Consider the following 27,443-nt stretch of genomic DNA (forward strand, 5'->3'; position numbering starts at 1 on the left):
CATTACAATCGGTGAACCAAACACCAACTTAGAGTAATCTCACGTGAGCGTGTAATAAGCTCCTCGGCGTAAAGATACGTGGCTTCCCCGTGTATTATTAGGGAAAAAAACAGTTGCTAAATTGCTTAAATCTTTCATCTAATATAGAGAAATCGGGAAAGATGAGGTCCTTCCAGATGGCACACGACATCCTTGGCCAGTGACTAGTGGCGCATGATGGCCACAATGGATGGGCTCCTCAGAAAGGCGCTGCGGTCTCTACTCCTGTTGGTTAATTGGGAAATATCGAAGGAACGCAATGCAAGAACTTTCACGTGGAAAAGAGCTCTCAGTGATCGGTTTATTCCTTAATTAAGATCAAGGATGAAGCTTGTTCTTGGGGCCGGGTTAGCAACTGCTAAGCACTTAGCCGCACTCTTGACATTTTCCTGGGTCTTGAGTGCTTGTACAACTCTTTTCCTTTTCTCGTTGTGTTCTTTTCTCCTCTCTCCCATGTAGAAGGTCTCCTATCTTCCTGCTGGTTTCTCCTTTATTAATAGAAACCGTGTACAGTCTGTGCACGTTCGTTTCAAAAAATAATTATAAGGAAAAATCAAAAAGAAAAGAAACAAAATGTAACATGCCAATCAAGATGCTCGCTACTGTGTTGCCCGGGGCCCACGTGATCCCTACACTGGCAGTGGCCTCGCCGTCGGCACAATGCCAACGTGCCCCTTCCTTGCTGCTGCTGTTCTTGTGTGAACTGTGAAGGAAGCCGCTGCTGCCCTGCCCCCACACGATTGTCGCGTCCCGCGCGCTGGCAGCTGTCACTCTAGCTAGTACTTAACGGTCAAGTGATCGCTGGATCGAGCAGCTCAGCTCAGAACCACCACACACGGGAGATAACTCAACTCAACTCAACTCAACTGGGACTTGGGCCATGCTGCCGACCTTCTCGCCGACGGCGAGCGCCTCGGCGACGCCTCCGCCGCGGCCGATACCAGGCAGCTACGGCCCGCCGGTGATCGGCGCGCTCCGGGACCGCCTCGACTACTTCTGGTTCCAGAGCCAGGACGAGTTCTTCCGCCGCCGCGCCGCCGCGAACCGGAGCACCGTGTTCCGCACCAACATCCCGCCCACGTTCCCCTTCTTCGTCGGCATCGACCCGCGCGTGGTCGCCGTCGTCGACGCCGCCGCCTTCACCGCGCTCTTCGACAGCACCCTCGTCGACAAGCGCGACGTCCTCATCGGCCCCTACAACCCCGGCGCCGGCTTCACCGGCGGCACCCGCGTCGGCGTCTACCTCGACACCGAGGAGCCCGAGCACGAGCGCGTCAAGGAGTTCGCCATGGCCCTGCTCCACCGCGGCGCCCAGGCCTGGCCCGCCGAGCTCCGCGCCGGCGTGGACGGCATGCTCGACGCCGTGGAGGCCGACCTCTCCAAGGCCACCGGCGACAAGCCCTCCGCCAGCTACGTCGTCCCGCTGCAGCAATGCATCTTCCGCTTCCTGTGCAAGGCGCTCGTCGGCGCCGACCCCGCCGCCGACTGGGTGGTGGACAGGTTCGGGTTCACCATCCTCGACGTCTGGCTGGCCCTGCAGATCCTGCCCACGCAGAAGGTCGGCCTCGTCCAGCCGCTGGAGGAGCTGCTCATCCACTCCTTCCCGCTGCCGTCCTTCGTGATCTGGCCGGGCTACTACCTGCTCTACCGCTTCGTGGAGAAGCACGGCGCCGAGGCCGTCGAGCTCGCGGCCAGGGAGCACGGCATCGGCAAGAAGGACGCCATCAACAACCTCCTCTTCGTGCTTGGATTCAACGCCTTCGGCGGCTTCTCGGTGTTCCTGCCGTTCCTGGTGGCCAAGATCGGCGAGGCCTCCGACCCGGCGGGGCTGCGGCCGCGGCTGCGGGAGGAGGTGCGCGCGGTGATGCGCGCCAGCGGCGGCGACGCCGCGTTCGGGTTCAAGGCTGTCCGGGAGATGCCGCTGGTGCGGTCGACGGTGTACGAGATGCTCCGGATGCAGCCGCCGGTGCCGCTGCAGTTCGGGCGCGCGCGCAAGGACTTCGTGCTCCGCTCCCACGGCGGCGCCGCCTTCCAGGTGGCCAAGGGCGAGGTGCTGTGCGGGTACCAGCCGCTGGCGATGCGGGACCCGGAGGTGTTCGAGCGGCCGGAGGAGTTCGTGCCGGAGCGGTTCCTCGGCGAGGAGGGGCAGGCGCTGCTGCAGCACCTCTTCTGGTCCAACGGGCCGGAGACCTCGCAGCCGGCGGCCGGGAACAAGCAGTGCGCCGCCAAGGAGGTGGTGGTGGACACGGCGTGCATGCTGGTGGCGGAGCTGTTCCGCCGGTACGACGATTTCGAGGTGGAGGGCACGTCCTTCACCAAGCTCGTCAAGAGGCAGCCGGCGCCGAGCTTGTCCCCCGCAGCCGCCGGAGCCAACTGAGTCTGTATGTGTAGGCCCCGCCTTGCCGGTCTCTGTTCGATGTCTGTCTCCAGGCCGTTGAAAATAGGGTCAGTTGGATCCATGCCACTACAATTTCTTGAAATTGGATTTCATGTTGAAATTCATGCCATTGAGTGACATGATTTTCAACATGAAACCCAATTTTACGGGAGTTGTAGTGGCATGAATCGAATTTTCTCTTGAAAATAAGCACTTGTGCCATTGCAAAAGTGTATACACACTGTATAGTGAATTAGTGATGCAAACAAACAACTATATATCTCCTCAATTTTCACTTAGTGGTATTGGTAGTTCATAGGTGACGTGTCTACTGAAGTGATGCACTTGTGCTGACTTCGTCAATATTTAAGATCTACTCCTATTAGCCTAGTCTCTCTTTAGATTCTCCGATGTGTTGATGTATGCGTTTGTGTGGGCGTGTACAAAGTGTACGTAACCTTATCATTTATGTTGACTACTAGCCTAGGTGTTCGTGATGTATGTGTCTGTCTCAATGTGTGCAAAGGGCAATTACCATGCATGCTCCTAATAGCACTTGAAATTTTTCCTTACTTTTCATGGCTTTGTACATCTGGTAATTAAGCTCATATTACTATGAAAATACTTTTTAATAAAACCTTTTATGTTTGTAAACTAAATGGTTTGAAAGCTATTTACATGAAAAAAATTAGACAAAAAAAAATATCTAGAGAAGAGTATTTGTATATACCAACCGAGTTGAAAGATCCCGGATTGGCAACAGGGGAGAGGGGAGCGGAGGCAAGGAACACGAGGCGGGCGAGTAAGAACAAAAGGAGGAACAGTCCAGCCGCTGAATGGGTTGTGTCCGTGGCTTCCGATTGGCGATGTCAAGGGGAGAGGGACGCATCATGCATCGACAGTGACTCCTTTGCATATCCATCTCTAAACAATGTTCAAATTCATTTCTTGCAACTAGTACATTGGTTTGAAGTTAATCCACCCAAATTCCAGCCTAAGCTGAGGCGCGGACAGGGCATGTGTGCGTCCGACAAATGTTCACTGTACTGCTGCTCCTGCCTGTTGCGAGGGGCCCATTTCAGCAAGCTCTATGTAGCCATAGCCATCAGAAATATCAAGATGAAAGGTCCAAATTCATCAGGGACGATAGCATGCTCTCTATCATGTTCAGTCATAGCTCGTAGGCATGGTACACGTGTGACTGTTGAGTAGTATAAAACAGTTCACCGACATGCAACTATGCAAGGCCAGACCAGACCCCTAGGGACAAGGAAAATCAAGAACCACAAATGGGCATGAATGAGATCAAGAATGAGCCACCGAGTCTCCACCAGGTTATGCAGAGAAATATCTCCCTCAACAATCCAATTCCCAGCTCACTAAAACAAGAAAGGAATCCAATTCCTAAATGAATGGAGCCATGGAGTTGGGGATGAAAACCAAGTTTCACTGCGTCGAAGGCCAAAGAGCTCAAAGAGTCAAAAGACACCGCCGTGGTGCCGTGCCAGCAAAACTGAGCTGAAAGAGTTCCAAAAAATAAAGAGCCCAAAATATAGTGCCACTACAAGACTACATTCTGAATACGACAGTGAAAATGATGCAATAGGATTTTTTTTAAAAAAAATCAATAAATAATACTTCTAAACAAGGAAGACAGTGTGTGGAGGGCAAGACTTGGAATAGCACGTTTCGCATGCAATATATGACAAGGGAAAATTGCTATCAACCTCAAGCCAGGCAGGAACTGAATCCTAAAATGGCTATCCTTGCAGCCGTTGTAACCATGCATGGTCCCTACTTGTTCACTACTCAACTCTAGGATGACAAGAAAAAGAACAGATAAAACGCATGGTATGCGTAATATCAATATGAGTATATGACCGCATCTTCAATTGAACGAAAGGACATTAAAAACAAACATGGGGCAAACCACACAGTTGAAAGCTGCATGCATGGAAGTCTCCTATTTCAGTAATCATGCCTTTAGCTAAACTTGCAAACACAAGAAGACAGCAATTCAACCACATATGCTCAGCAGACAATTAATCATCAACAAAAAGGTAATACTAAAGGACCACAACACGAGCTGAAATTGACCTGAGCTCAAAACTTCAAATAGCCAAAAAACAAATTGAATAATGTTCCCACAGGTTGCTAAGTCACACATAGACCATGGCCCTAGCCAAGTTGCTTGGCTGCAATATAACTGGAATGGTATGAATGAGAAAGTAACAGACCAAGCTTCCTAAATGCAATCTTTACAATTCTGTACTACGAAGTCAGATGGCAGATCAAGAATCAAAGGTTCAACACCACAGTGATCAACAATTACACACCATACAATTTCATAGCTTCAAAACAAGAACTCGCTAACCATGTGGGCATGCCGATACACTTACTATCTTCAACTAATGGGATCAAAACTTCAACCCACACAAAAAAGGAAGGCACATAGCAGCTCCTTTAAATTCATGCCAAAACTAAACTCTTAGGGACTCTTTTTTTTTGTAAAGCCACTAAAATCAGTAATAAATGCTAGATTTCGCAACAAAATCCTTAACAGGAGGTACATCTTTGCTATTATTGCATACGTTTCTTCTCACTAAGACAAAAAGATCAGGGATTCTCCAAACTGAAAGTAAATGTACCTGCTTCTTGTCTTATAGGATGAAAACACCCACTTGACAAATAGCTCAAGAAGCATCGATGAAAAGAAAGATTCAAAGATATCACATCTTTCTTCAAGTCAAAAAGAAAAAAATGGATAGTTTCCACAAGAAGGCAGACCTCGCTACGCACTCATGGCAACCCTTTTGCCCCTCTTGGATGTCGATTGTGCATTCTCTGTCAAGATCCTAGACAAAATATCTGCTTGCTTTGAGTACCCTTCAGATTTTAAGCTCTCCATCAAAGCATCACAACCTTTCTGATTGACAACACCTCCCTTGTTCTTGATCTTGCAAAGCATGGAGTAGGCAGGCAATGTCTTCTCCTCAGTGTACAGGGCCTCCAGAACTCTGTCGTAGGTTGAGAAGCTAACATCAAAGTCCCTGTCCAACGCGAAATCAGCCAGCTTCTGCGCCTCCATCACTCTGTCATTCTCACAAAGGCCAACCAGTAACTTATCTAGATCAGGCATACAGGCATTTTCCACCATCAGATTGACACGACCGATCCCCTCCTCCACATGTCCCCTCATGAAGAGAGCTTCAAGTATCTTATGCGCCATGTCCATGTTCTCAGTAACCCCCTTCTCGATCATACTCTTCATGACCCTACTTGCAGTCTGAACACGTCCATCATTGAAGAGCGCCTCCATGACAGACTTGAACAGACCTGAGCTCGGCAGGTGACCCTGTTGCATCATGCCGTCCAATGCTGTCTTTGCATCTGCTGGCTCATTCTTCTTCAGGAAGCTATCAACTAACAGCGTGTGTGATTCAGGGTCAGTTGGGACCTCACGGCGCGTCATAATGGCAAGAATCTCCTGAGCCGCCTCAGGCACACCTTCTTTTGCATGCCCATGGATAAGACTGTTAAATGCAGCCTTGTCATCCACACCTTTCTTCATCAGCTGCCTGAAGAATGTCTCGGCCTTGGTGGTGTTACCATTGTTGCACAGATGCTCAATCACCGGGTTATACGCCGATGCTTCAAGCACATGACTCTTTGGGCTCAGCAGTGTGCCCTTCTCCATCAGCTCATCTAGCACCTCAACAGCACTATCGCACTTCCCGCCTGCGCAAAGGCCCTCCATCAACACTCCATACTGTCTCGGATCCACGAGAACATGCTTGAACTGCCCGCTCTTCCGGTGCACCTCCAACGCCCCATCCAAATCCCCAGCTCTGCACAGCGTCGTCACCAGCCTCAGAAACACCGACTTGTCCTTAGGCGTGAGCCTCCGCTCTGCCATGTCATCCACTGCCTTCCGGGCCTCCGCCACCCTCCCCTGATCATCACAAAGGCCTGGCAGCAACGCAGCGAATGTCTTCTCGCTCAACCTCAAACCTTTCTCGCCCATCTCTGTGAACAATGCCACTGCCTCCTCCACCTTTTTGGCTTCAACATACCCCTTGATCATGATATTGTATGAGACTGAGTTCCGTTCAATCCCCTCCCCAATCATTTCATCAAACACCTTGCGTGCACTCTCCAGATCACCTGCCCGCACCCAAGCATTGAGCAGGGTGTTATAAGTCGTTGCATCAGGCGCGACCCCATGAGCCTTCATGTCCCCAAACACCCTGACGGCGGTCTCCATCTTCTTGCACAGGCCGAACCCCCAGATCAATGTGTTGTAGGTGGACAAGTCCGGGGCGACACCCTCGGCGATCATGGAGTTGTAGATCCGCCTGGCCATGGCCTCGCGCCCGCGGCAGAGTATGGCCTTGAGGACGGCGTTGTAGGAGAGCGCGGTGCGGGGGATGCCGAGGTCAGGCATCATCCGGAACAGCTTGACGGCCTCCTGCGGGATGGCGGCCTTGCCGTAGGCCGCGATGAGCGCGGCGAGCGTGGCCTCGTCGGGCGCGATGGAGAAGGAGGGCATGGTGTCGAGGACGAGGCAGCGCGCGTGGTTGAGCATGCGGCGGGACGCGAGCGCCGGGACGAGGAGCGCGAAGGTGTCGCGGTCCGGGCGGAAGCCGGCCCGGCGGTAGGCGAAGCGGAAGAACTGGAGCGCGAGGTCGGCGCGGCCCGCGGCGGAGATGACGCCGTGGACGAGCGGCGCGTCGAGGGTGGGCGAGAGCAGGCGGATGGAGTTCTCGAGGCGCGTGGTCCACTGGCGGCGCCGGATCATGTGCAGGACCGTCTCGTGGAGGAGCTCCTCGCGGCGGGGCGGGTTGGCGGGCGGCGGCGAGGTGTCCGCCGGCGCCTCGACGGCAGGGGCGGGGGTGTCGAGGGTGGAGGAGTTGCATAGCGCGCGGTGGGCGAGAAGGGCCGGCGCGAGGGGCTTGCGGGGGAGGAGCGGGAGGTGGAGGGGGTAAGCGAGGTGGCGGCGCGCCATGGCTGCTGCTGCTGCTGCGGAGGTTTGCGGCGCGGCGAGGGTTTGTTTACGGCGGAATTGAGAGGAGAGCGAGTGCGTGGTGGGCTCTGCTTTGTTTGGGCCAGAAGATAACGGACGGAGTAATCTTTTGGCATCGGCCCAACTAGGTGAGGACGAGTTGGAGTCGGGGGGCCGAGTCCGGGCCGGATCCAAGCGGCTTTTTTATTTTTATATTTTTTAAAAATGTTTTTTTACAGAAATATATTTTCGGTTTCACATTTTACAGTTTTGTACCCCTACCGTCCGGCAGGGACCTACATGTAAATAAATATAAATTATTTTTGCGCGGAGGCCCCTGGTGGGAGCCTGCCTCCCGGCAGGGGGGCGGCAGGCTCCCCCCAATATAAAAGATGAGCCCATTCCCTCGCACCCTCATTTCCTGCCCACGAGATCCAGAGAGGCGAGAGGGAGAGAGGAGGGGTGAGGGAGGTAATTCCACCGGCGAAGCCCTGCAGGATTTTGGGTCCGAACCGCAGATAACCAATATTTCTCCACTATTATAGACTTGTTTCTAAAATAATTATGAATTAGAATAGATTTAGTTTTTGGATAGTTAAATATAGAATAGTAAATTTAGAATGACAGTACCTTATTGCTATTGCAGCATAAGGCAATGGCTGCCTCCAATTCTGTTGGATTTTCATGGACCGAAGAAAAATCTAGTATAATTCTTGAGATCATGACACATCTTGTAATTAGTAAGAAGTTGGATCCATTAGCGGATGGTACGATAGAGATGGTGTTGTCCAAATTAGTAGAGTTTAAAGATATCACATTGTTTCGAGGTATTACAACACAAGATGTAAATGGACACCTGCTAGAACGCCGTAAGATGTATATGAGGATATATGAACTAGCTAATCATCCTAATGTTATTGGTTTCGTACAAAGTACTTCTACGATATGGATGCAGTCAGAGGTGTATGAGATGCACATTAAGGTAACTATCATTCGGATCTAATATCTATAGTCATTTGTAATTCATATTCCGTAAATTTTAAAATTATTGTGTAATTATATGCAAGAATTACCCCGAGGACATGGAGGTGATTAACAAATAAATACCAAATTTTCGTAAATTGGTATGTATCTTCGGTGGACTCATGCCGCAAACAAGACGAAGGAGGCGTGGAAGATCTTCGGGTGATAGTACTTGGCCTCCGCAATCACATAGAACCGGAGGTTCGTCAAGTCAAACTGCACCACCTCCAGCACCAAGTTCTGTTACCTGGGATGACGACCTAGATGACTTTATGTCCCCCAAACCATGGCCTCCAAGACCTGATGTTCCTCCCCCTGTACATGAAAGTAGAACCATAAAAAAGAGAAAGGGAAAGTCAAGAGGTTCATCAAGTCAAACTGCACCACCTCCAGCACCAAGTTCTGTTAACTGGGATGACGACCTAGATGACTCATGCCCCCCAAACCATGGCCTCCAAGACCTGATGTTCCTCCCCCTGTACATGAAAGTAGAACCATAAAAGAGAGAAAGGGAAAGTCAAGAGGTTCATCAAGTCAAACTACACCACCTCCAGCACCAAGTTCTATTAACTGGGATGACGATCTAAATGACTTCATGCCCCCCCCCCGAACTATGGCCTCTAAGAAATGACATGATGTGTATCATATGGTGTTATGGTGTTGATCAGTCTAGATTGTGAAGTAAATTGTGACGGGGCGGCAGGCCTCCTCTACCTTTAATTGCAATCACTGCGTTCGGTTGGTGTTGTAGCCTCCAACGCTATAGTATTTCCCTCTCACATCCCTCCAGCTCCAGCCAGGTAGCAGTGTTTTTTTCTCACAGCACTCCAGCTCCAGCCTCCAGCTCCAGCCTGCCGAACGCAGTGAATACTTATATGTTTGCTATGTTTGATTGCAATGATTATATTTTTTTGTGAACCTTGAACCTCGTGTGGCTCAATAACTCAGTTAAGTAGAGCTGGCATTCAGAATTGTTTGATTTGTTTAATTGGTGCTTGTGCTAAAGGTGGCCACAAACCATGTGTCCATGCATTTGGGGCTGACCAATTTGATACAATGAACAAAATTTAAATTGAACGTTAAACAAGATACCACATAAGATATTACATTGAAGGTTTCATTCATTACAACCAAATTCTATAGAAATACGTACTGCCAACTAATTAAACAAGACATTTAGGCATACTACATACACAATATACTTAGTTTCGTACAAACAAATACATTGGAAGGTGTGTCATGCACAACTACATGCGGCGAATTCTTGTAGGTGGAGCCGACCCATCCGTAGGATTCCCAGAAGGTCCAGCCTCGGTAGCAGCAGTGGGTACTGAAAGCTGTGGGCACTTTTTGTAAGTGTGATCGTCTGCTCCACACAAGTTGCAACGTTTTTTCTTCATTCCAACCTCAGACTCGTCCATTCCGTTCCGGATATGATGTGTCTGCCGTCGGCCTATGCCCCTCTTCGTAGCTAGATCAGGGATGCGCATTGGATGGGGATTTTTTTGAGTGAATGGGCCTAGAATACCAATGCCGTATATCTCATGACACCAAGTCTATACTGCGGCTTCTTTTGTGAAATATTGAGAAACATATGACGCATCATCTAACCCAGATACAAAACAAGCCGCGATGACATGGGATCATGGTAAGTGATGCACCTTTGTCTTCTGGCATCGGCAGAACACCCTCTCTTCAATGGTTATCAAGACTTCTTGAATTACCCTTTGTCTACGGACACCCTATCCGGCCCTGTCCTTGCATGATACCGCAAATCTTTGCTCCTTTGTGCCCATCGATATGACTGAGTGAAATCGAGCCTTTTCTTCTCCATGTACTCATTGATCCTTCTGCAAAAATGCACTCCTGGATCATGAAGTAAGGAAGCGGCTGATGCTCCCTAAAATACCTTATACATCCATATATGATGAACTCAACAATGCCAACAAGAGGAAATCCACGAACACGACGCATTACCATATTGTAACACTCAGCATGGTTGGTCGTCTCGATTCCGTAACGCCTCCCATCTAAGTCATACAGAAGTGACCACTTCTCTTTAGGCGCACCATCAATCCACTGTGAAAATGGCTTAGCATGTCCAACTACTGAATCTGTAGAACGTCTCCTGCTGGATGATGAGGCTTGGCTCTTAAGCAATTCGGCGCTCATATCATCAATTATACCCCCACAAAGCATCGAACTTCTTATTCTGATTCTGAGCGCACAATCACTTGAACAAATTCATCAGATCCTTGTTCTTGAAAATGGAGGCCATATAGGAGGTGAAAATGGACTACCTTCTTGTAGCTGCCTTATAGCTGCAAGGATACCTGCATGTCTATCACTGATAAGGCAAACATTAGGCCTTCCAACAACAACATGATTCTTCAGACGTTCAAGAAATCAGTACCAGCTTTCTATATTCTCTTTCTCAACAAAGGCAAAGGCGATGGGAACTATCTGCTTATTGCAATCAATTCCGATTGCCGTCAATATTGTTCCCTTATATTTTCCTATCAGGTAAGTGCCGTCAATACATAGAATAGGAAGACAGTAAATGAATGCCCTCACACATGCTCCAATGCAGAAAAAGCTCGCAGCAGAATGCTTGGCCCCCCTGACAAGCTCGGTACACTGTATGTATCAAAAGTACTTCCAGGATTTGTGTGCACAATTGCTTCAAGCATACGAGGTAGGTTGTCATATGATGCTTCATAAGTGCCAAACCTCATCTCAAATACTTTTTGTTTAGCACGCCAAGCCTTTGCATAGCTGATCACATACTGGAAATTCTGTTCAATGTCCCTAATTATTAATGCAGGCTCGTAATCCATTTTGTCAAGAATCACCCCATACATCTTCTTAGCCACGAAAGTTGATGTGATATTACGATGATGTCCCACAACACCTGTCAATCTACAAGTATGTGGTGTAACAATTGAACAATCCCAGTGTGTCTTGAACTTTCCCTTGTAGGCATGCACTTGCCATGTACAGTCTCTATCTGCACACCTCACCTCGTATTCTTTGCTGCTAGGCTTCAGTACTCTGAATTCCTTCCTCAGAGATACAACTCAGAGCTTCACAGCATCCTTCACATCCTCAATAGTACGATACTTTGCCCCTTATACAACCTCATTCACTCTGTATTTAAACTCCGAACTCCTAATATCTTGTACCACTGGATTCCCAAAACCCTCTTCACGCCATTCACCTAGCACTGGGAAGCGCTCATCGTCCTCATCATCCGATAAGTCCCCACATTGCTCCATTATTCGCGCATCCTGGTCTTCTTTCTCCATGTCCTCCACAATTCCAGGTTTTCGCTCGCCTTCATCTGCTAAACCTTGTGGTTCTGGTTCTAGTTCTTCTTTATCCTCTTCCATCTCTTCATTCTAGTCAGATATTGTGTGTGTTGACCCTTCACCTAAATCACCGGCCTTCTGGTGAATCTGAATTAACATTGCAAGAGGCCACCCACTTTCAAGAGCTGCGTGCATGTAATGTTGCCATTCTTCCGTACTACTTATAGGCGTCAACTCCCAGAAATCCCCATTAATTTCCCATGAAGTCAAGGTATGAACCGTAAGCAAATGCGTCTTTGGATTCACATTGAACTTCCTGTGAAGACATTTCCGTATGGACTCAAAACTCCTCTCTAGGGGTTTATCTAGACTGCACTGTCTTCTTTCCAATGCTGATAGATTTACTCCATAGGAATCATGAGTAATTCTATAGAAGTCACCGTAATGAACTTGAAACGCCACCTTGCTCGACATATCTGGCCATCCAAAGACTTTATTTTAATTAATCCAATATCTAGAAACATGGTATGGCTTCAATTATAACCACTAATCCGAACCCTAAGTGCTTACAATAATAAAAAATACTAATCATAGAATTAAACATACAAAAAATTTTCAATGAGAAAGTTGAGAAGTATTGGTTACCTGCGGTTCGGATCCAAAATCCGGCAGGGCTTCGCCGGTGGAATTACCCCCATCACCCCTCCTCTCTCCCTCTTCCCTCTCTGGATCTCGTGGGCAGGAAATGAGGGTGCGAGGGAAGGGGCTCAGCTTTTATTTTGGGGGGGGGGAGCCTGCCGCCCCCTTGCCGGGCGGGCGGGTTGCCTGCCGCCCCCCCTGCCGGGCGGCAGGCACCTACCGCCCGGCAGGGGGGGGGGCGGCAGGCTCCCGCCAGGGGCCTCCGCGAAAAAAAATTATATTTATTTACATGTAGGTCCCTACCGCCCCCCTGCCGGGCGGTAAGGGTATAAAACTGTAAAATGTGAAACCGAAAATATATTTCTGTAAAAAACATTTTAAAAAAATATAAAAATAAAAAAGCTATGATGAAAAAACTTTGCTCCAGACACCATGTAAGTTGTTTTTTTTTTCTTATTGACGAGAACCCATGTATGTTAAAGTTTTTTTTTGAGATATGCATGTTAAAGTTTTGAAAACGAAGTAAATGGTTTTAGGCTCTTTGTGCATTGTCTTGAAAGAAAAGAATTGGTATTGTTCTGTCTTCAAAAAATTGCATATATTCAGACACAGTCGCAAGCACTAGATGTAATCGAAGACTTTATGCGCATAAGGAATGCATGAACATTCACATAATTTCGCGATTGTATTTTGGATGCCACAGTTTTCTGTACATGGGTATCTACTCCCACTCCATAGATACACATGTGTCCTCTAATCCAACGTGGACCTTTTCTAAAACTATTAACCACTCCTCAGTGACCAGACCAACTTGGTTGCTCAAAGCCATCTTCACTATTGATTTATTCGGATAATTCTGCTGAAGTCCAATTTTAAGATAATCCAAGCATATATGCCCGTGAATTCTCCAATTTCTTCATGCTAGTGTAGACGCACGTGCCCAGACATGTGTTTTTCATAAAAATTGTTAAACAAAGATTTTATATATTCATAGAACCTAGTATGATAATAATTTATATTTATAGCAAAGTAGTACATGCAGCACCTTATTTTTACTGCAATCTTGATATTGCTCTAAACACTGGCGGAGGGTAGTGATGGCCATAGAGGGCCATGGCCCCCCTTGCCACGCAGAATTCCTATTAGATGAACAGTAATCTTGATGCTGTTCATTGCTTTAGCACCTCAATTAGCAAAGGCTGCCCCCTCCTCCTTGGTCTAGCTCCGCCACTGCCTGTAAATTTAATTATAATTGGTAAAACTTGTGAGCCCATTATGCTCCACCAGCCAGTCAACGGTCTTTTTTCTCTCACACCAAACTAACACCAGTCAACCAGTAGTAATTTTCTCTCACAACAAATCAGCACTAGACACTGGCCGCAGCCAGCAGAACAGAGTGTCAACACCACCTGTACATTCAACAGAAGGTAAAACAAAGGAGTCTTTTACCTGTATGTCCTTATGAAAAGTGCTCTTGACTTCCATACCTCTAAAAAATTCATTCGCACCTATATGTCCTGTCGCTAACTTTTCTTTACCTCTATGCCCTTTTAGACGGAATAGACTATAACGGTAGCTAACGGAGTTGGGAAAAGACATTCCTACCCTTGAGATCTTAAGTCTCTCTTTCCATTACCTGTCCACCTCGCCGGCCTTGCGCACCGCCGCTCTCGCTGCCCCTGCGCGCGCGGCCTTGCTCACGCGCCGCTCGTTCCGGATGACCCAAGTCCAAGTATACAACGTGCTCAAGTCCCTCCTCGAGCTCCTGTCCGACGAGGTCTCCATGAGCCTTAGTTATTGCACGCTCGACATGCTGCTGGACGTCGTGGAGCGCTCCTGGAGCGGGCCCGCCAAGGCCGCGGAGGTCGGCGCCGTGGACATCCTCGTCGAGCTCCTCGCCGACGCCGACGACAGCCGCGACGCCAAGCGGATACTGCTTCTCCTCAAGCTCCTGTGCAAGTGCCCTGAGGGCTGCCTGGCGTTCGCGGAGCACGACCTGTCGGTGGCGCAGGCGATGGCGGACTCCTTGCCGTTGCTGCCTTCTCGGCCCGCGAGGAAGTGCCGCGTGGAGCCGGCGACGGCGGAGGCGCGCAGCCGACGGCGTCGAGCACCTCCTGCCCAAGCAGCGCCTCGGCGCGGAGCATGTGGAGCCAGGCCGCGAGCGAGCCGTTCTGCACGGCGGCCCTGCCGCGGCACTCGGCGGCATCGGCCACCGCGCGCACCATGGGGGTGGTGGACGCCGGGAGCTCGACGGAAGGCGCGGGGCCAGGCCACCAGAACGTGCGGTGCGTGAGCGAGGCCGCGCATGTCGCGCACAATGCACGCGTGACGCGGCAATGGCGAGGCTTGGCCGGGGCCTTGTCGGCGGCGAGCGGCAGCTGAAGGGGATGAGGGCGCGCACACGACACGTTCCAGGGGGCGGCGAGGCTCACCCCAGCGATGGAAAGGTGAGACGGCACAGTGGCAGTGGTGCTCCCCGAGGACGATGGACACCGCGGGCGGAACTCCGCTGTGAGTCCTGCGAGAGGAGGGGAAAGGAAGCGGTGAGGGTCGGAATGGGTCGCGTGGACTGTGAAGAAGCTTCGGTTGCGAGGAATTGCGGCGGCGCTCACCATGGATGATGAATCAAAGATGGCAGGCGGGGCGGCGCCGCCTGCCTCCCCAATCGCGACGGAGAAAATTGCAAAAACAGGACTCGAAACAAATCGCAAATTTACCATTCTAAACATCCATATCGGAAAAATGGGACTCCAAATATGAGCCACTTGATTATACTGCCATTTGGTGTATTTTCCATTATTTGTCTTTTTCTTTTGCATGTATTTTGAGTATGAAATGTCTCTTTTGCCCTTATGCACAGATTAAGTATCCGATTTTTTTTATTTTTAACCTTTTTAAAATAATATTTTAAGTTTAACCTGGTTGGCATTATATTTTCGCCCCATAGCCCGTTTGGTCGCGCCAATGAGCCTGGCGCGACTGGTAGCCTCTGTCGCGCCAGTGCATGCGGCGCGACAGGGCTGCCACGCTGACTGCCCGCCCCGGCGGTGCGCCAGTGAGGCGCTGGCGCCGACGTGGCCAAGCCTATCGCGCCACATGCACTGGCGCGACAAGGCCAATGTCCTGGCCCACGCTAACCCTTCTCCCCCACCCTCCCTTTCCTTCCCCCTCTGCTTCCCCGACCTCCAACAGCAGCCGCCGGCCGCCGACCCCCCTTGGATCCCCTCCAAATCCGCCGTGAAGTATGGAAAAGTGGGGGGAAACGTTCCCCAAGGTTCTTCGAAGGTATTGCCCCTATTTTCTCTTCATTTTAGCATGTAGAATATGAGTTATGGGTAGTTCTTGGTTATTAGGGTTTGGGTTTTGATTTGAGAAATGGTCATATAGTTGGTAATGTACTCATGATTAAAGATTTCAATGACACGTAGATGGTACTCTACTCGCGATTTGGACGTGAGATAGTACGTGCATACATCGATTAATATGGAATTGTAGTGTTGAGTAGGTGGAAGGATATTATGAAACAAATTCATGGATAATAGCCACCATGAATTTTTTTGTGGGGTTAATTGGATTTGTGCCATTATAACTATACTGTATTTGAAGCGTGCCATTACTTCTCGAGAAACTATACCGGTGCCATTAAAATTTCACACTTGTTTGAAATATGCCATTATGTACCCTTTCGATGTGTTTATAAAAATTTTAGGACCAAAATACCCTCATCTTCAACCTCCCACCCCTGTCTCATCTATCCCCATCCTGGTTGAGGTCGCTGCTACTCCGTGTCGTCGTTGCCGGGTCCCATGCCTTCACTGCTTGCGCGCGCCCTGCTCCACGCGCTCGCTCGTGCCCTGCTATGCGCCACCGCGGCCCCACGAGCTCGCCCGAGTGCTCTGAGCGCTGCTCGATGCAGCACCCACACACTCGTTGGAGCGCCGCCGCATGGGCATTGCGGCCCCCAGCCCTTGCCCAAGTGCGCGCCCGCCACCAGCCGCTCGAGCTCCAGCCGGACGTTGGCCCTCATGGGCGGCGGTGTGGACGGGTCGGCGAGCACGCAGATGCCGGCCTCATCGAAGCCGAAGCGGTCCACCAGGCAGCCCTTGAGCACCCCGTTCATGCCCATGTAGTTGATCTCCATCAGCACTGTGCTTCTGCCCCATCACCATCGCGCCTGGCCCCCCGCAACGCCGCCGGCCACACGTTGCGCTTCTCCGTCGGCGCGTTCGACGGGGGCAGGGCAGCTGCTGGGACGGAGGCTTGGTTGGTACCGTGGCGACGACCTGCCCAATTGGCATTCTTGCCTGGTACCTCACGCTGGGCTGCCGGCTGCCTAGGTTAGGCCGATCGAAAATCACTGCTCCGTGTAAAGAACAAAATTGGCGCTATTGTTCCCTGCTTCAACAGAGTCCGCCAAGATGAGATTGCAAGCACAAAATTCACCTAGGGAGGGAAGAAGGGGAGGGGATAGGGCGGCGTTGTAGGGGGAGGAGAGGAGTTGAGGGCGCGGAGCTGCAGAGAGGGGAGGGGGCGGCGCTGCAGAGAGGGAAGAAGGGGAGAGGAGGGCGCGAGGGAAGAAGGGAGAAGCAACGACCTCGACCAGGATGTGGGAAAGATGAGATAGGGGTGGGAGGTTGAAGATGAGGGCATTTTAGTCCAAAATTTTTCATAAACACACTGAAAAGGTATGTAATGGCATGTTTCGAACAAGTGTGGAATTGTAATGGCGCCGGCATAGTTTTCCGAGAAGTAATGGCGCGCTTCAAATATGATATATTTATAATGGCATAGATCCAATTAACCCTTTTTTGTGTAGTTGCTTTCTTTGTAGGTGGAGTAATTAATTTGTTTCTTTCACGGTCGTATGTTAAAGAAAAATTTAGAGTTTGAGAATATGATGGAGGATGTTGCAATTTTCGATAGTTGTCCATCGTTGAAGGATTTGGTAGACCGAGTATTGATTCGAGAAATGGTCTTGTAGTTGACAGTGTACTCCTGATTAGAGGTTTAGATGATACATATACGAGTAGTGAAATTTGATTTTTTTGGTGGTCCAATAATAACACCGTCTACAGGTTGATGGCGGAACACAAACGTAAGGCTGTGATTGTTTATCCTACAGTAAGATGCGAGGATGCCCCAGTCCCTCCAGCACTACCTGTCCAAATTGTGAATGTGGTATCCCGGCAGAGGTGAAGCAATCTAGGTGGCCGACAACAGCTGCTAGAGCGTACTACATGTGTTCAATTAAGTGGGAATTGAACACTGTGAGTGCCGGAAGAGAAACATATTACTTCACAAAACCGTGTATGTTCTTTCAATGGATTGATGGACTAAACAAGTTTGACCCTAGGATTCCGCTTTTCCCACATGATAAGGATGAGACAAAGCCACTCAATGAGTTCAATAGGTGGGTGCCTCCTCCACCTAATCCTCCTCCAATGACCAATGAAGAAAAGCAGGCGGCAGCGTGCATCCGCGTGGAGAACCCTCCCCTTTGCTACTGTGGACATCCTTCCAAGCTCCAGCATCCCAACCTTGAGCTCCCTAAAAAATTCACTCCATTCTTCCGTTGCAGGCTAACCACTCATGTAAGATTCATTAGCAATGGTTTTGAATTGGTTTAGCATGACCTAATATTTAACTGAGTATCTTTGTATTGCATATTCCTTTTTCATGCAGGATGGATGGCCTTTATGTGACTTCCAGGAGTACCTCTACGGCCCCAAGACTCACTGGTACCACACTGAAGAGCAAATTAAAGATTTTGAGAGTGGTAAGGAGAAATGGCCATGTGAGCGGGCTCCAAGACCTCATTGCAAATGTGGCATTTTGGCTCGAAGGGGTGTCGTTCCAACGGAGTTGGGCTATGGTTGGTATTGTGGCAATTCTTTCGGTCTCTTTTGGGTAAATGACTTTTTCCGTTCCATGCTTGTTTAAATTTTTTTGTTTGTCATCCAGTTGGCCAATACATTTGATGTTGTGTAGGAGGGAATAACCTGTGATTGGGAGACCTCTCCTGGAAGGGAGGATCTTAGGATTAAGTTGGGTCGTTGGGCCGAACCGTGTAAGACGAGAAGGACCCTTGAAAAAAAGGACAAGATAAGGCGTGACCGCGTGAGTACAAAGTTCCTCTTCCTGATGAAAGGATACTTTTTGGTCCAGTTGCCCTAGATTTAGTTGCCAAACATGGAAATTCGGGCAAGCTTGGTCTTGAATGTCGAGAGGAACTCATCACTTTTTGGAGGAAGAACAGAAGCAGGTACTCAGAAGAAAAGATAAGTACGGCGGTACATCGTGCATGTGATTTTACGAAGGTTTTCCCTAATGGAACATGGGAACACCACTTTCAGTGGAAAGAGGCCCTAAGAAGGGGTGTTGATGTTGATGCGGTAAGGTTGAAAGCAAAGGAAGCCAAAATTGCGAAAGAGGCACAATTGGAGGCAATGAAAGCACTTGTGGCTGACTTGATCGGAGCAGAAGTACGTATGAGGGCTTCTCAGATTGAGATAATGAAGGCAGTGGTCCAAGACTTGCCCATCGACACACATGTAGTAGATCACCAAGGGAATAGTGCAGTGCAAAACAAAGGGAAGGGTGCTTCTGACCATGACTACGTTCCTGATGATGGCGATGATGACGAGTGGTGGGCAATAAATGCAGCAGAAGTAGAGGTCATGGTTTCCCAAATTGAGGCAAGGAAAGGAAAAACTATAGTCAAAGATGATGGAGATGATGATGATTGGGGAGAGCTTTTGATTGAAGGCGACTTTGATTAGGTTGTTTTATTTGTAGTTGTATGGACTCTATGTATGATTGGACTATGTGTGTGACTGACTTTTTTTATTGCTGGACTATTTATGTGCTTTACCTATTCATGTGGTTGTCGTATGTGTATGAGACTTTATTTGTAGTTTCGAACATTGTATGGTTATGAAATTTGGAATTTATTAAGTTTGTATCGTATGCAATGTAACAATGGGTCATTTCCATTGTTTGAACTAAAATTTTAGGGTGCAAATGAGATGTTAGATGGATCCGTACATATCAAGTGACAGAACATACACATGTTACATGAACGGATAATTCCCCATTGCAATGAAAAGTACTAGACACCTAAAACATGGATATAGAAATAAAGGATGGATAATTTGATATTACATTTGCAAGTAAAGATGCATAAGTTGCTGTGGGCACATAAATCCATGTCCACTAACCATAATAGTTCCGCCGTCCCGTAACTGTCGGTGGCATGAAGCGTCTCGTCAAGTTCTTGGCACGCTCTTGGCGCAGCTCTTTTTCCAATTGTGTGATGCGTTCGGCCATCGTCGACTTCTCTTGATTCTCAATCAGAAGTTGGTTGATTTGATCATGCTTCATATTGATCTCTATATCCTTTTGCTGGTTCAGTACGTGCAGGTGACGTATGTATTCTTGAACATGAATTTCCATAGCACCATCAATCCAGTAAGTGAACCCACAATCTGAAGTCTACGTTAAATATATATGAGTTAGATGCTTATCTATTTATAGAAATGTGCGGCCATGAAATGAAACATAGATGTGAAATATATCAAACCTCATAGTAAGGGCAACGGAAGAACCGGCGTCCTGCATCACCAAACAGCTCGTAGGCCTGTACAACAACATCGTTTCCATGATGACAATGTGGTCAGAATTGTACTGGAAGGGCATTGTGCGCACCGTAGAATGATTTGGTTCTAACTTCTAAGTTTGGGTGCGGAGGAGGCGGATCGATGGGGCCTTGCATCCACGACATGGTTTCTCTCAGTTTCGGGTTTGATGGCTCGCTACACTGCTCAACGGCAACGACATGCTTGGGCTCCCTATATACTACACAGGACTTGGTCCAGTGCAATCAATTTGCTTCACGCGTCAAGGTATATAAAAAGGCTAGTTGTAGCTGCGCATGAAATTATTGGGCACTGAAAAAGTCTATCTCGAACACCCTATTTACTGAAAAGTGGACTAAATGATACATCAAATCACTAAAAAGTCTAGTCATCGAACACGCCAGACACTGAAAAGACTAGTCACTGAAAATGGTATTCTGGACACCCTATTTAATGATGGTACCTGGACACATTTGTAGACGTCATGTAGACTACAGACTGAAACATGAAATCACTGAAAAGTCTAGGGGTCGTAGATGGCAGTCATTGAAAAGCCTATTAACTGCGAAGTCTAGTCATTGAAAGAGCCTGTGCATGTTACATAGAGCACCGAAATATCATGTTGTTGACACCAGATTTTGGCACGTGTCAAGGAAGAGTGTTGCAAAGGGGAAAAGGTTCTGCATCGTACGATCGGTGGATTCGGAGGGGTGGTCGCGTGCCACGGTTGGAAATCTTGCTAACCGAGGAAGGGGAAGTTGACCAGATATGTTGGCTTCGGTTTGGTAAAAGTTATCTTATTTTTAGAATGATTTTTTGTTCATTAAGATAGAATCATGCTTTGTCGTAATCGGCCAGGATTGTGTTAGCGTGGGGTATAAATATGAGCCCCCGGCTATTGTAAAGATTGATACACATCCAACAAACACAAATTTACTCTACTTGCAATTTACTTCCTCGTCGGCGGCTTTGCCATCTTTTTCTTTTCCGCGAGTTCTTTCAAGCTGATCAAGGACGCCTCACATTCGAGCGACTTGGTTTGCTGGTAAGTTTTCGTTTACCGAGTAAATCTGAGCTTTAGCTTCCGGGCGCATCACTGTGGCTTCGTTCAGATCTATTCAAAATTTATCAAATTTATCTAAGCTTTGATCTCGGGCGCATCGGTGTTTTCTCGTTTAGATTCATTCACAAACTACCCGGCTTAGTGATCTATTTAATCGGCTGTAAGCTCCTTGTTTATCACGATAAACCTTGTAAAGCCGATTAGATTGATCATAAGCTTAGCTTTGTCCAGATCCATACATTCGTGGGTTTGTACACTATTATCTGGCACGTGTCGGCTTTAGATCTAGCCGTCTAGTTGCTTGTCGGCATCGGCAGCTCATTGCTGATCCCTTGTAGATCGCTTTTATTATACGCTTATCATACCCGATCTATTGTCATTCTCTGTATCGGCAGGCCTTGCCGATACCCCAGGCAAGAGTGATTCGAAAATGCAGCCGATATACTCTTGAATTTGACGGTTTACTATTTTCTTGTCAATTTACAGGTCAAATTGACTGGCACGCCTTGGTTCAAATCAAGTGCACTCCGGGCTTGGTGTGTGATCATCTCGCGTCAACACATCTTTTGGCACGCCCGGTGGGACAAGAAACATCAAGATGTCAACTGACGGGAAAGCAGAGGTTTCGAAGCATAACCAGATCCCGATCGACAAGGATAAGCTGAAGGAAGAACAAAAAGCAGAACTCCAGGCGATCGTGGAAGCTTTTGAGCGGCAGTGCCTCTTATCCTACAGTACCAACAGGAGTATAGAGGTAATCAAAAAGTACAATTTTCCTACTCTTCCACCCTACAATGAGTCACAGAAGGAGGACAGGATGATACACCAGATGAATCAAGCGATCGGACACGCTTTCGTGAATCATGCTCCGATTATGGCTAACTATGTCCACAATGCTGTGCTCAAGACGCTACAAGATAGGGGGACACCTGGCTTTGTGGGACCGGCCTATCAACAGGCCAGTCAGATGGTTTTTTTCTCCTACTGGATCGGCTACTGGGACATCACAGATTCATCCTCAAACTCAAGCAGATGAGGGTGTCATAGATGCACAGCCGATTAGTACTGTGGCGTCAACTCAGTTTCCTCCTGTGTACACTAATTCCACGCCAATGGCTACATATACAAAGGGAAGCTTTATGTCAGGATACCCAACTGGTTGGGATCCTACTACTAGACTTGGTATGCCTTCAGAATACATGATTCCATCTCCAACAGGGCAACCAAGTACATTGGCTTCTCAGCCGATGAATCAGCAAGTCAATGTGTCGGCTCCACAGCCGACCCAGCCTCAAGCAGGTTTTTTTTCCCGTCCGGAGCCGGTCCAGAAACCGCGGTAACCGGTCCAGGCCGGTACTGGTACCGACCGGTTTGAAACCGGCCCAAATTCAAAATTCAAATTTGAATTCCAAAAAATGAAAAATTCCCAAAAAATTCCTAAAAATACTTGAAGTTGCGACGAATCTAATGGTGTCAATTTTTCTCAAATATTCGTTCATTTAGTATACTTTGCGGGCATTTGAAGTTAAACCAAAAAAGAAAAAGAAAAAAAATGGGCTGGCCCATTAAAGCCCACCGCGCCGGCGACCTATGAAGAGTCCAGAACTCAGCGCCCCCCCCACCGCGCGACCCCAGATCCCTACCCCTCCCCCCCCACCGCGTGACCCGTCCGCCGCCCCCATGCTGCGACCGGCGCTCGCAGCCGGCCAGCCGCCCGGAGCGTGCAGCTAGCCGGCTGGTAGCTCTGGTTAGCCAGGCCGGTCGCGGATCTGCCGCCCCCCACCGCGCGACCGGCGCTCAGAGCCGGCCAGTCGCCCGGAGCGCGCGGCTAGCCGGTAAGCCGGTCCGGCCAGCCCCAAGGTATGAACTCGAATTTTTTTTACCCTATGGGTTGATTTAGAATATTAGATGATTTGTTTTAGGATATAGGTAAGATTTAGGTGTATGACTTAGGTGTATTTAGGATTTTATACAAGGTATGAACTCAATTTCTTTTTACCCTATGAGTTGATTTAGAATATTAGATGATTTGTTTTAGGATTTATGTTAGATTTAGGTGTATGACTTAGGTGTATTTAGGATTTTATTTATGTGATTGATATGTTTTTATTGTCCATTTATGCAGATAGACAATGGCAGGCAGAGATAAAGATGTTGTATGGGAACATGGTGAAAGTCTTTATCCCAGATGGCGATGGAACTATTGTCGTACGCAGAAAGGAGGAGGTGGTGCGACTAGATTGAAACAACATTTGGCTGGGCGCGGGGTGGAGGTGGTCCATTGCAGGAATGTGCCACCAGATGTGCGGGAGTTCTTTCAGCGTGACATTGAGAGGGCTAAGAAGGCAACTGCTGACCGGGCTCGAGAGAGGTTGAGACGGCAGAAGTCTGCAGCAGAGGGAAACTATCCTGGTGATGAAGAAGATGAGGAGGCTCAGCTGCAGCGTACCTTGGACCTATCGAGAGCGAAAGCAGAGTACCGACGGGGGGTGGAACAGAGAGGAGGTGCATACGAGCATGGAGGGGGTAGTGGTTCGACGAGGGGGAATCCTATGCAGAGGATGTTTCGAAGCGCAACTTCGCAGAGGGAGAGACCTGCGGTGTAGGACTATAACTTGGCAGCTGGTGGGAGAAGAGGAATGACGCAACCAAGGATTGATACAGGCTCCTGCACGCAGAAGGGTAGGAATGCAAAGGAAGCTATTGGTAAATCTTAGTCAAAGTTTTTCCATATTGCGGGAGTACCTGGAAGACTGGCTGAAAGTCCATACTTTGTCAGCGCGGTCAGGGAGACACAGAAGTGGGGTAAGTTTTCTTTCATTGGAATGACACCTATGAGCTTACATTCCTGTATCTCATGATTTTCATATGGTTGCAGGTGAAGGTATCGCATCACCCACTGGACGGGATATTGATGGCAAGTACCTTGATCAGAACAAGCAAGACTTGAAGACGAGGTACGTAAAGTTTCAGATAGACTGACCCTTATTTGGCATCACGTTGATGTGTGATTCATGGACTGGCCCGACGAGGATGAGTGTCATCAACTTTTTGATATATTGCAATGGGGTCATGTGGTTCCACAAGTCTATTGATGCGAGTGGAAGAACTCAAGATGCCACATATTTGCTCAAGGTAGCCCCTAAACATGTTCCATTGACATTAAGTATGTTTTGACATGTTACTAGAGATTCTGTCTATGTTGACAGGAGATTCGAAAGGTGGTGGAGGAGATTGGACCGGAGCATGTCGTGCACGTAGTTAGCGAAAACGGCTCAAACTACAAGAAGGCATGCAAGGAACTAAGAGAGGTGTATGAACACATTGCTTGGACACCTTGTCTAGCACACACCGTCAATTTGATGTTGAAGGATATAGCTCAAAGGCCCGAACATGCTATTACGATCAAGCAGTGCAAGCAAATTTCAAATTGGTTACACAATCATGGTCAGTTGAATACAATGATGAGGAACGCAATCGGTGGTGAGTTGGTCAAATGGAATGCCACTCGATTTGAAACCAACTACATGTTTCTAGAGAGCATCTATCGGAAACGTGATCGTTTCATGCAGTGGATGGCATCTACTGAGTTTTTACAAAGCAAATGGGCGGATACCGAAGATGGTAGATTTACTCATGCCAGGTTTTCAAGTATGGAGTGGTGGGACGGATTGAAATATATCATCGACACAGTTCAACCAATATACAAGTGCCTTCGCTTCGCTGATCAGGACAAGCGGCCCAACATGTGCGAACTCGTGATGGCCTACCAGACTATGAGACGGGAGCTGGAGTCTTTCTTTGGAACAAATGTTTCCACTCTGACGGAGTATCTTAACGTTGTGGACGACAAGTTGCGTGACGTGTTCATAGGCACGTATGTGGGTCCAGGTAAGACTATACGAGTCATCTATTTTGAAGCTCTATTGACCTTATGCTTATTTGAAGTGATTTATATTTTGCAGCTGCTGTCTTAAATCTGAGGTATTCATATACGATGGATCCAACTCAAGAAATGTTTTATGGACTCAAGGATACATTTCAGCGCATGACGTATCTCCAGAGCGCCGTGCAGGCATTGCAGGAGCTTGACCTGTTTCGGCAGAAGGTTGGTAGTGAAATGGCAATGAAAATGCCGATGGACCCAAGGACATCCCCATGTAAGAGTTATTCTGTACGACTTTGTTTTTTGCTCTATTCGAGTATATTGCTTACATACTCGGTTGCACATGCAGCGTCCTGGAGGATGATGTTCGGATCAAGCACTCCAAAGCTGCAGTACCTTGCCATGCGGCTTGTTTCACAATGTTGTTTGTCCAGTGGATTTGAGCGAAACTAGAGTACTTTTGCCTTGCTGCATACAAAGGTTCCCAATCGGTTGTCGCACAAGAAACTTAACAAGCTTGTCTATGTCAACTACAACCTTCGTCTGCGACTTGAGGAGGTCTCCGGCCCACCGATGCGTGAAGAAGGTGATTTCATTGACCAGCTAGCCCATCTTTCATTCTATGATGAGAATAATTGGGTGCGGGAATGGATGGAATATGGTAGATCTAACCGGGCTCCAGTTCTGGACGAGGATGATGATGACGGAGACGTCCCTCTCCCGTCCCATATTGTTAGAGATCAAATAAACCTCTCAGATCTACGTGAGGCTACGAGGGATGATTGCATCTGCGATTGGGCACGTAAACATGTGGGTGACACTCACCTAGGGAAGAGGAAGTTCCAGAAGGGGCCTACGAAGGGTGACCCGAAGCATCAAAAAGGAAAAGGTAAAGCAGCATCAAAACTAGTGAGCAGCGACACCGAGACTGACGATGGTGAAGGTGAGCATAGTCCACCATATCAGGAGTCCAAGGATAGCAGCTCGGCTAATGATGGTGATGATAGTGACGGTGCTGATGTTGATGCTGGTGGTGGTGGTGGTGGTAGTGGTGGTGGTGGTGCTGGTGGTAGTGGTGGTGCTGGTGGTGTTTGTTGACACCGTTTTTTGACAGGTGTCAAGGAAGGTGATTTTTGTGAAGGGAAGGTGGCCGATTTGGATGAAACCAAAAGATGCACAGTGTTGGAATCGGCCGATGGAGTCCGTCCGATGGACCAGAGGAATATACCATGAAGATGTTGATTTGTCCGTTCTGGTGTTCGGCCGATGGATAGTTGCCGATGAAGTCAACGAAGGAGGAGAGGATCCGGACTCTGCAAGAATCTTGATGATTCGGTTGTAGTATTTAAAGTAGTTTATCTTTTAGAAAGTCTTTTCTTTTTAGTCAAGTAATGTTTGCCGTAATCGGCTAAGACTTGATAGCGCTAGGCTATATATATATCAGTTGTAAGGGACCGGAAAAACTTGATACAAATCCAATACAACAAACTTTACAATTCCTTTGCACTTTTTCGGCGACTTCGCCTTTTCTCTTCTTTTTTCGATGAGTTCTTTCAAGTTGATCAAGGACGCCTCACATTCGAGTGACTTGATTTGCTGGTGAGTTTTTGTTTTACCGAGTATATTTGAGCTTTAGCTACCGGGCGCATCGCTGTGGTTTCGTTCAAATCTGTTCAAAAGTTATCGAGTTTATCTAGGCTTTGACTTCCGGGCGCATCGCTGTCGTCTTGTCTAGATTTATTCACCAATTACCGATATCGACTAGATTTGTAGGTTTTCCTATGCTTTTTGGCCATTATCACATCTAAAAACATACTAGATCAGCTTTAGGTTTTGGAGTGACACTTTTGTTATTTCAATAGATGTTTTAGATCTGTTTTTAGCTTCGCATCATCTAAGTTACACATTCGTAGCTTAGATCTTGTCATACATACATGATCGGCTGTCCAAAAGCCGGTTTTGTCGTTTAGTGTATCGGCTGATCCTGCCTATGCACTCCTTTACTATGCGCTTGCATTTAATATCTTTTTGTCATCTATAGTATCGGCAAAGCTTGCCGATACGCCCATCTGAGAGATATTTGGAATCCCAGCCCATACACTCTCGAATTTGACTTTGTTTTCTCCCTTGTCAATTTCAGGTCAAATTGACTGGCACACTTGGTTGACTTTTTGTGACTCGGCGAACACTTGCCCTCGGATTCCAGTGTGTTGATTTTTGCGTCAACACATCTTTTGGCACGCCCGGTGGGACACGAAAGCTTCAACATGGTGGAACTCACAGATAAATCTGCAGTTAGTGAAGAAAACCAAATTCCTGTTCTTGAATATAAGCTCAAAGAAGAACAAAAGAAGGAATATGAAGAGTTGGTGGAGAAATTCAAACGTGAATGCCTCAAGTCGTACAACGTTAAGAGATCTGGTGAGGTGATCAAGAAGTTTAATCTTCCATCTTTCTAGCCATTGACAGAGG

General features: G+C 48.0%; 2 protein-coding genes across 2 annotated transcripts; one reads left to right on the plus strand and one right to left on the minus strand.

Moving 5' to 3' along the window:
* Positions 1 to 845: 845 nt before the first annotated feature.
* Positions 846 to 2,971, plus strand: LOC120654396 (probable inactive linolenate hydroperoxide lyase). The gene is made up of 2 exons (XM_039931914.1): positions 846 to 2,484; positions 2,628 to 2,971. Exon 1 carries the CDS (start codon positions 920 to 922, stop codon positions 2,414 to 2,416), a length of 1,497 nt encoding a protein of 498 aa, XP_039787848.1. The 5' UTR covers positions 846 to 919; the 3' UTR covers positions 2,417 to 2,484; positions 2,628 to 2,971.
* Positions 2,972 to 4,934: 1,963 nt separating this feature from the next.
* LOC120654395 (pentatricopeptide repeat-containing protein At2g37230-like) lies at positions 4,935 to 7,497 on the minus strand. The gene has a single exon (XM_039931913.1). The coding sequence runs from the start codon at positions 7,419 to 7,421 to the stop codon at positions 5,208 to 5,210; it is 2,214 nt and encodes a 737-aa protein (XP_039787847.1). The 5' UTR covers positions 7,422 to 7,497; the 3' UTR covers positions 4,935 to 5,207.
* Between the last annotated feature and the right edge of the window lie 19,946 nt (positions 7,498 to 27,443).

Source organism: Panicum virgatum, chromosome 1N, assembly GCF_016808335.1.
Source record: "Panicum virgatum strain AP13 chromosome 1N, P.virgatum_v5, whole genome shotgun sequence".
NCBI lineage: Eukaryota > Viridiplantae > Streptophyta > Magnoliopsida > Poales > Poaceae > Panicum > Panicum virgatum.

Excerpts from the sequence above, each read along its gene's own strand:
- LOC120654396 (XM_039931914.1), top strand. The coding sequence starts at position 920 with ATGCTGCCGACCTTCTCGCCGACGGCGAGCGCCTCGGCGACGCCTCCG.
- LOC120654395 (XM_039931913.1), bottom strand. The coding sequence starts at position 7,421 with ATGGCGCGCCGCCACCTCGCTTACCCCCTCCACCTCCCGCTCCTCCCC.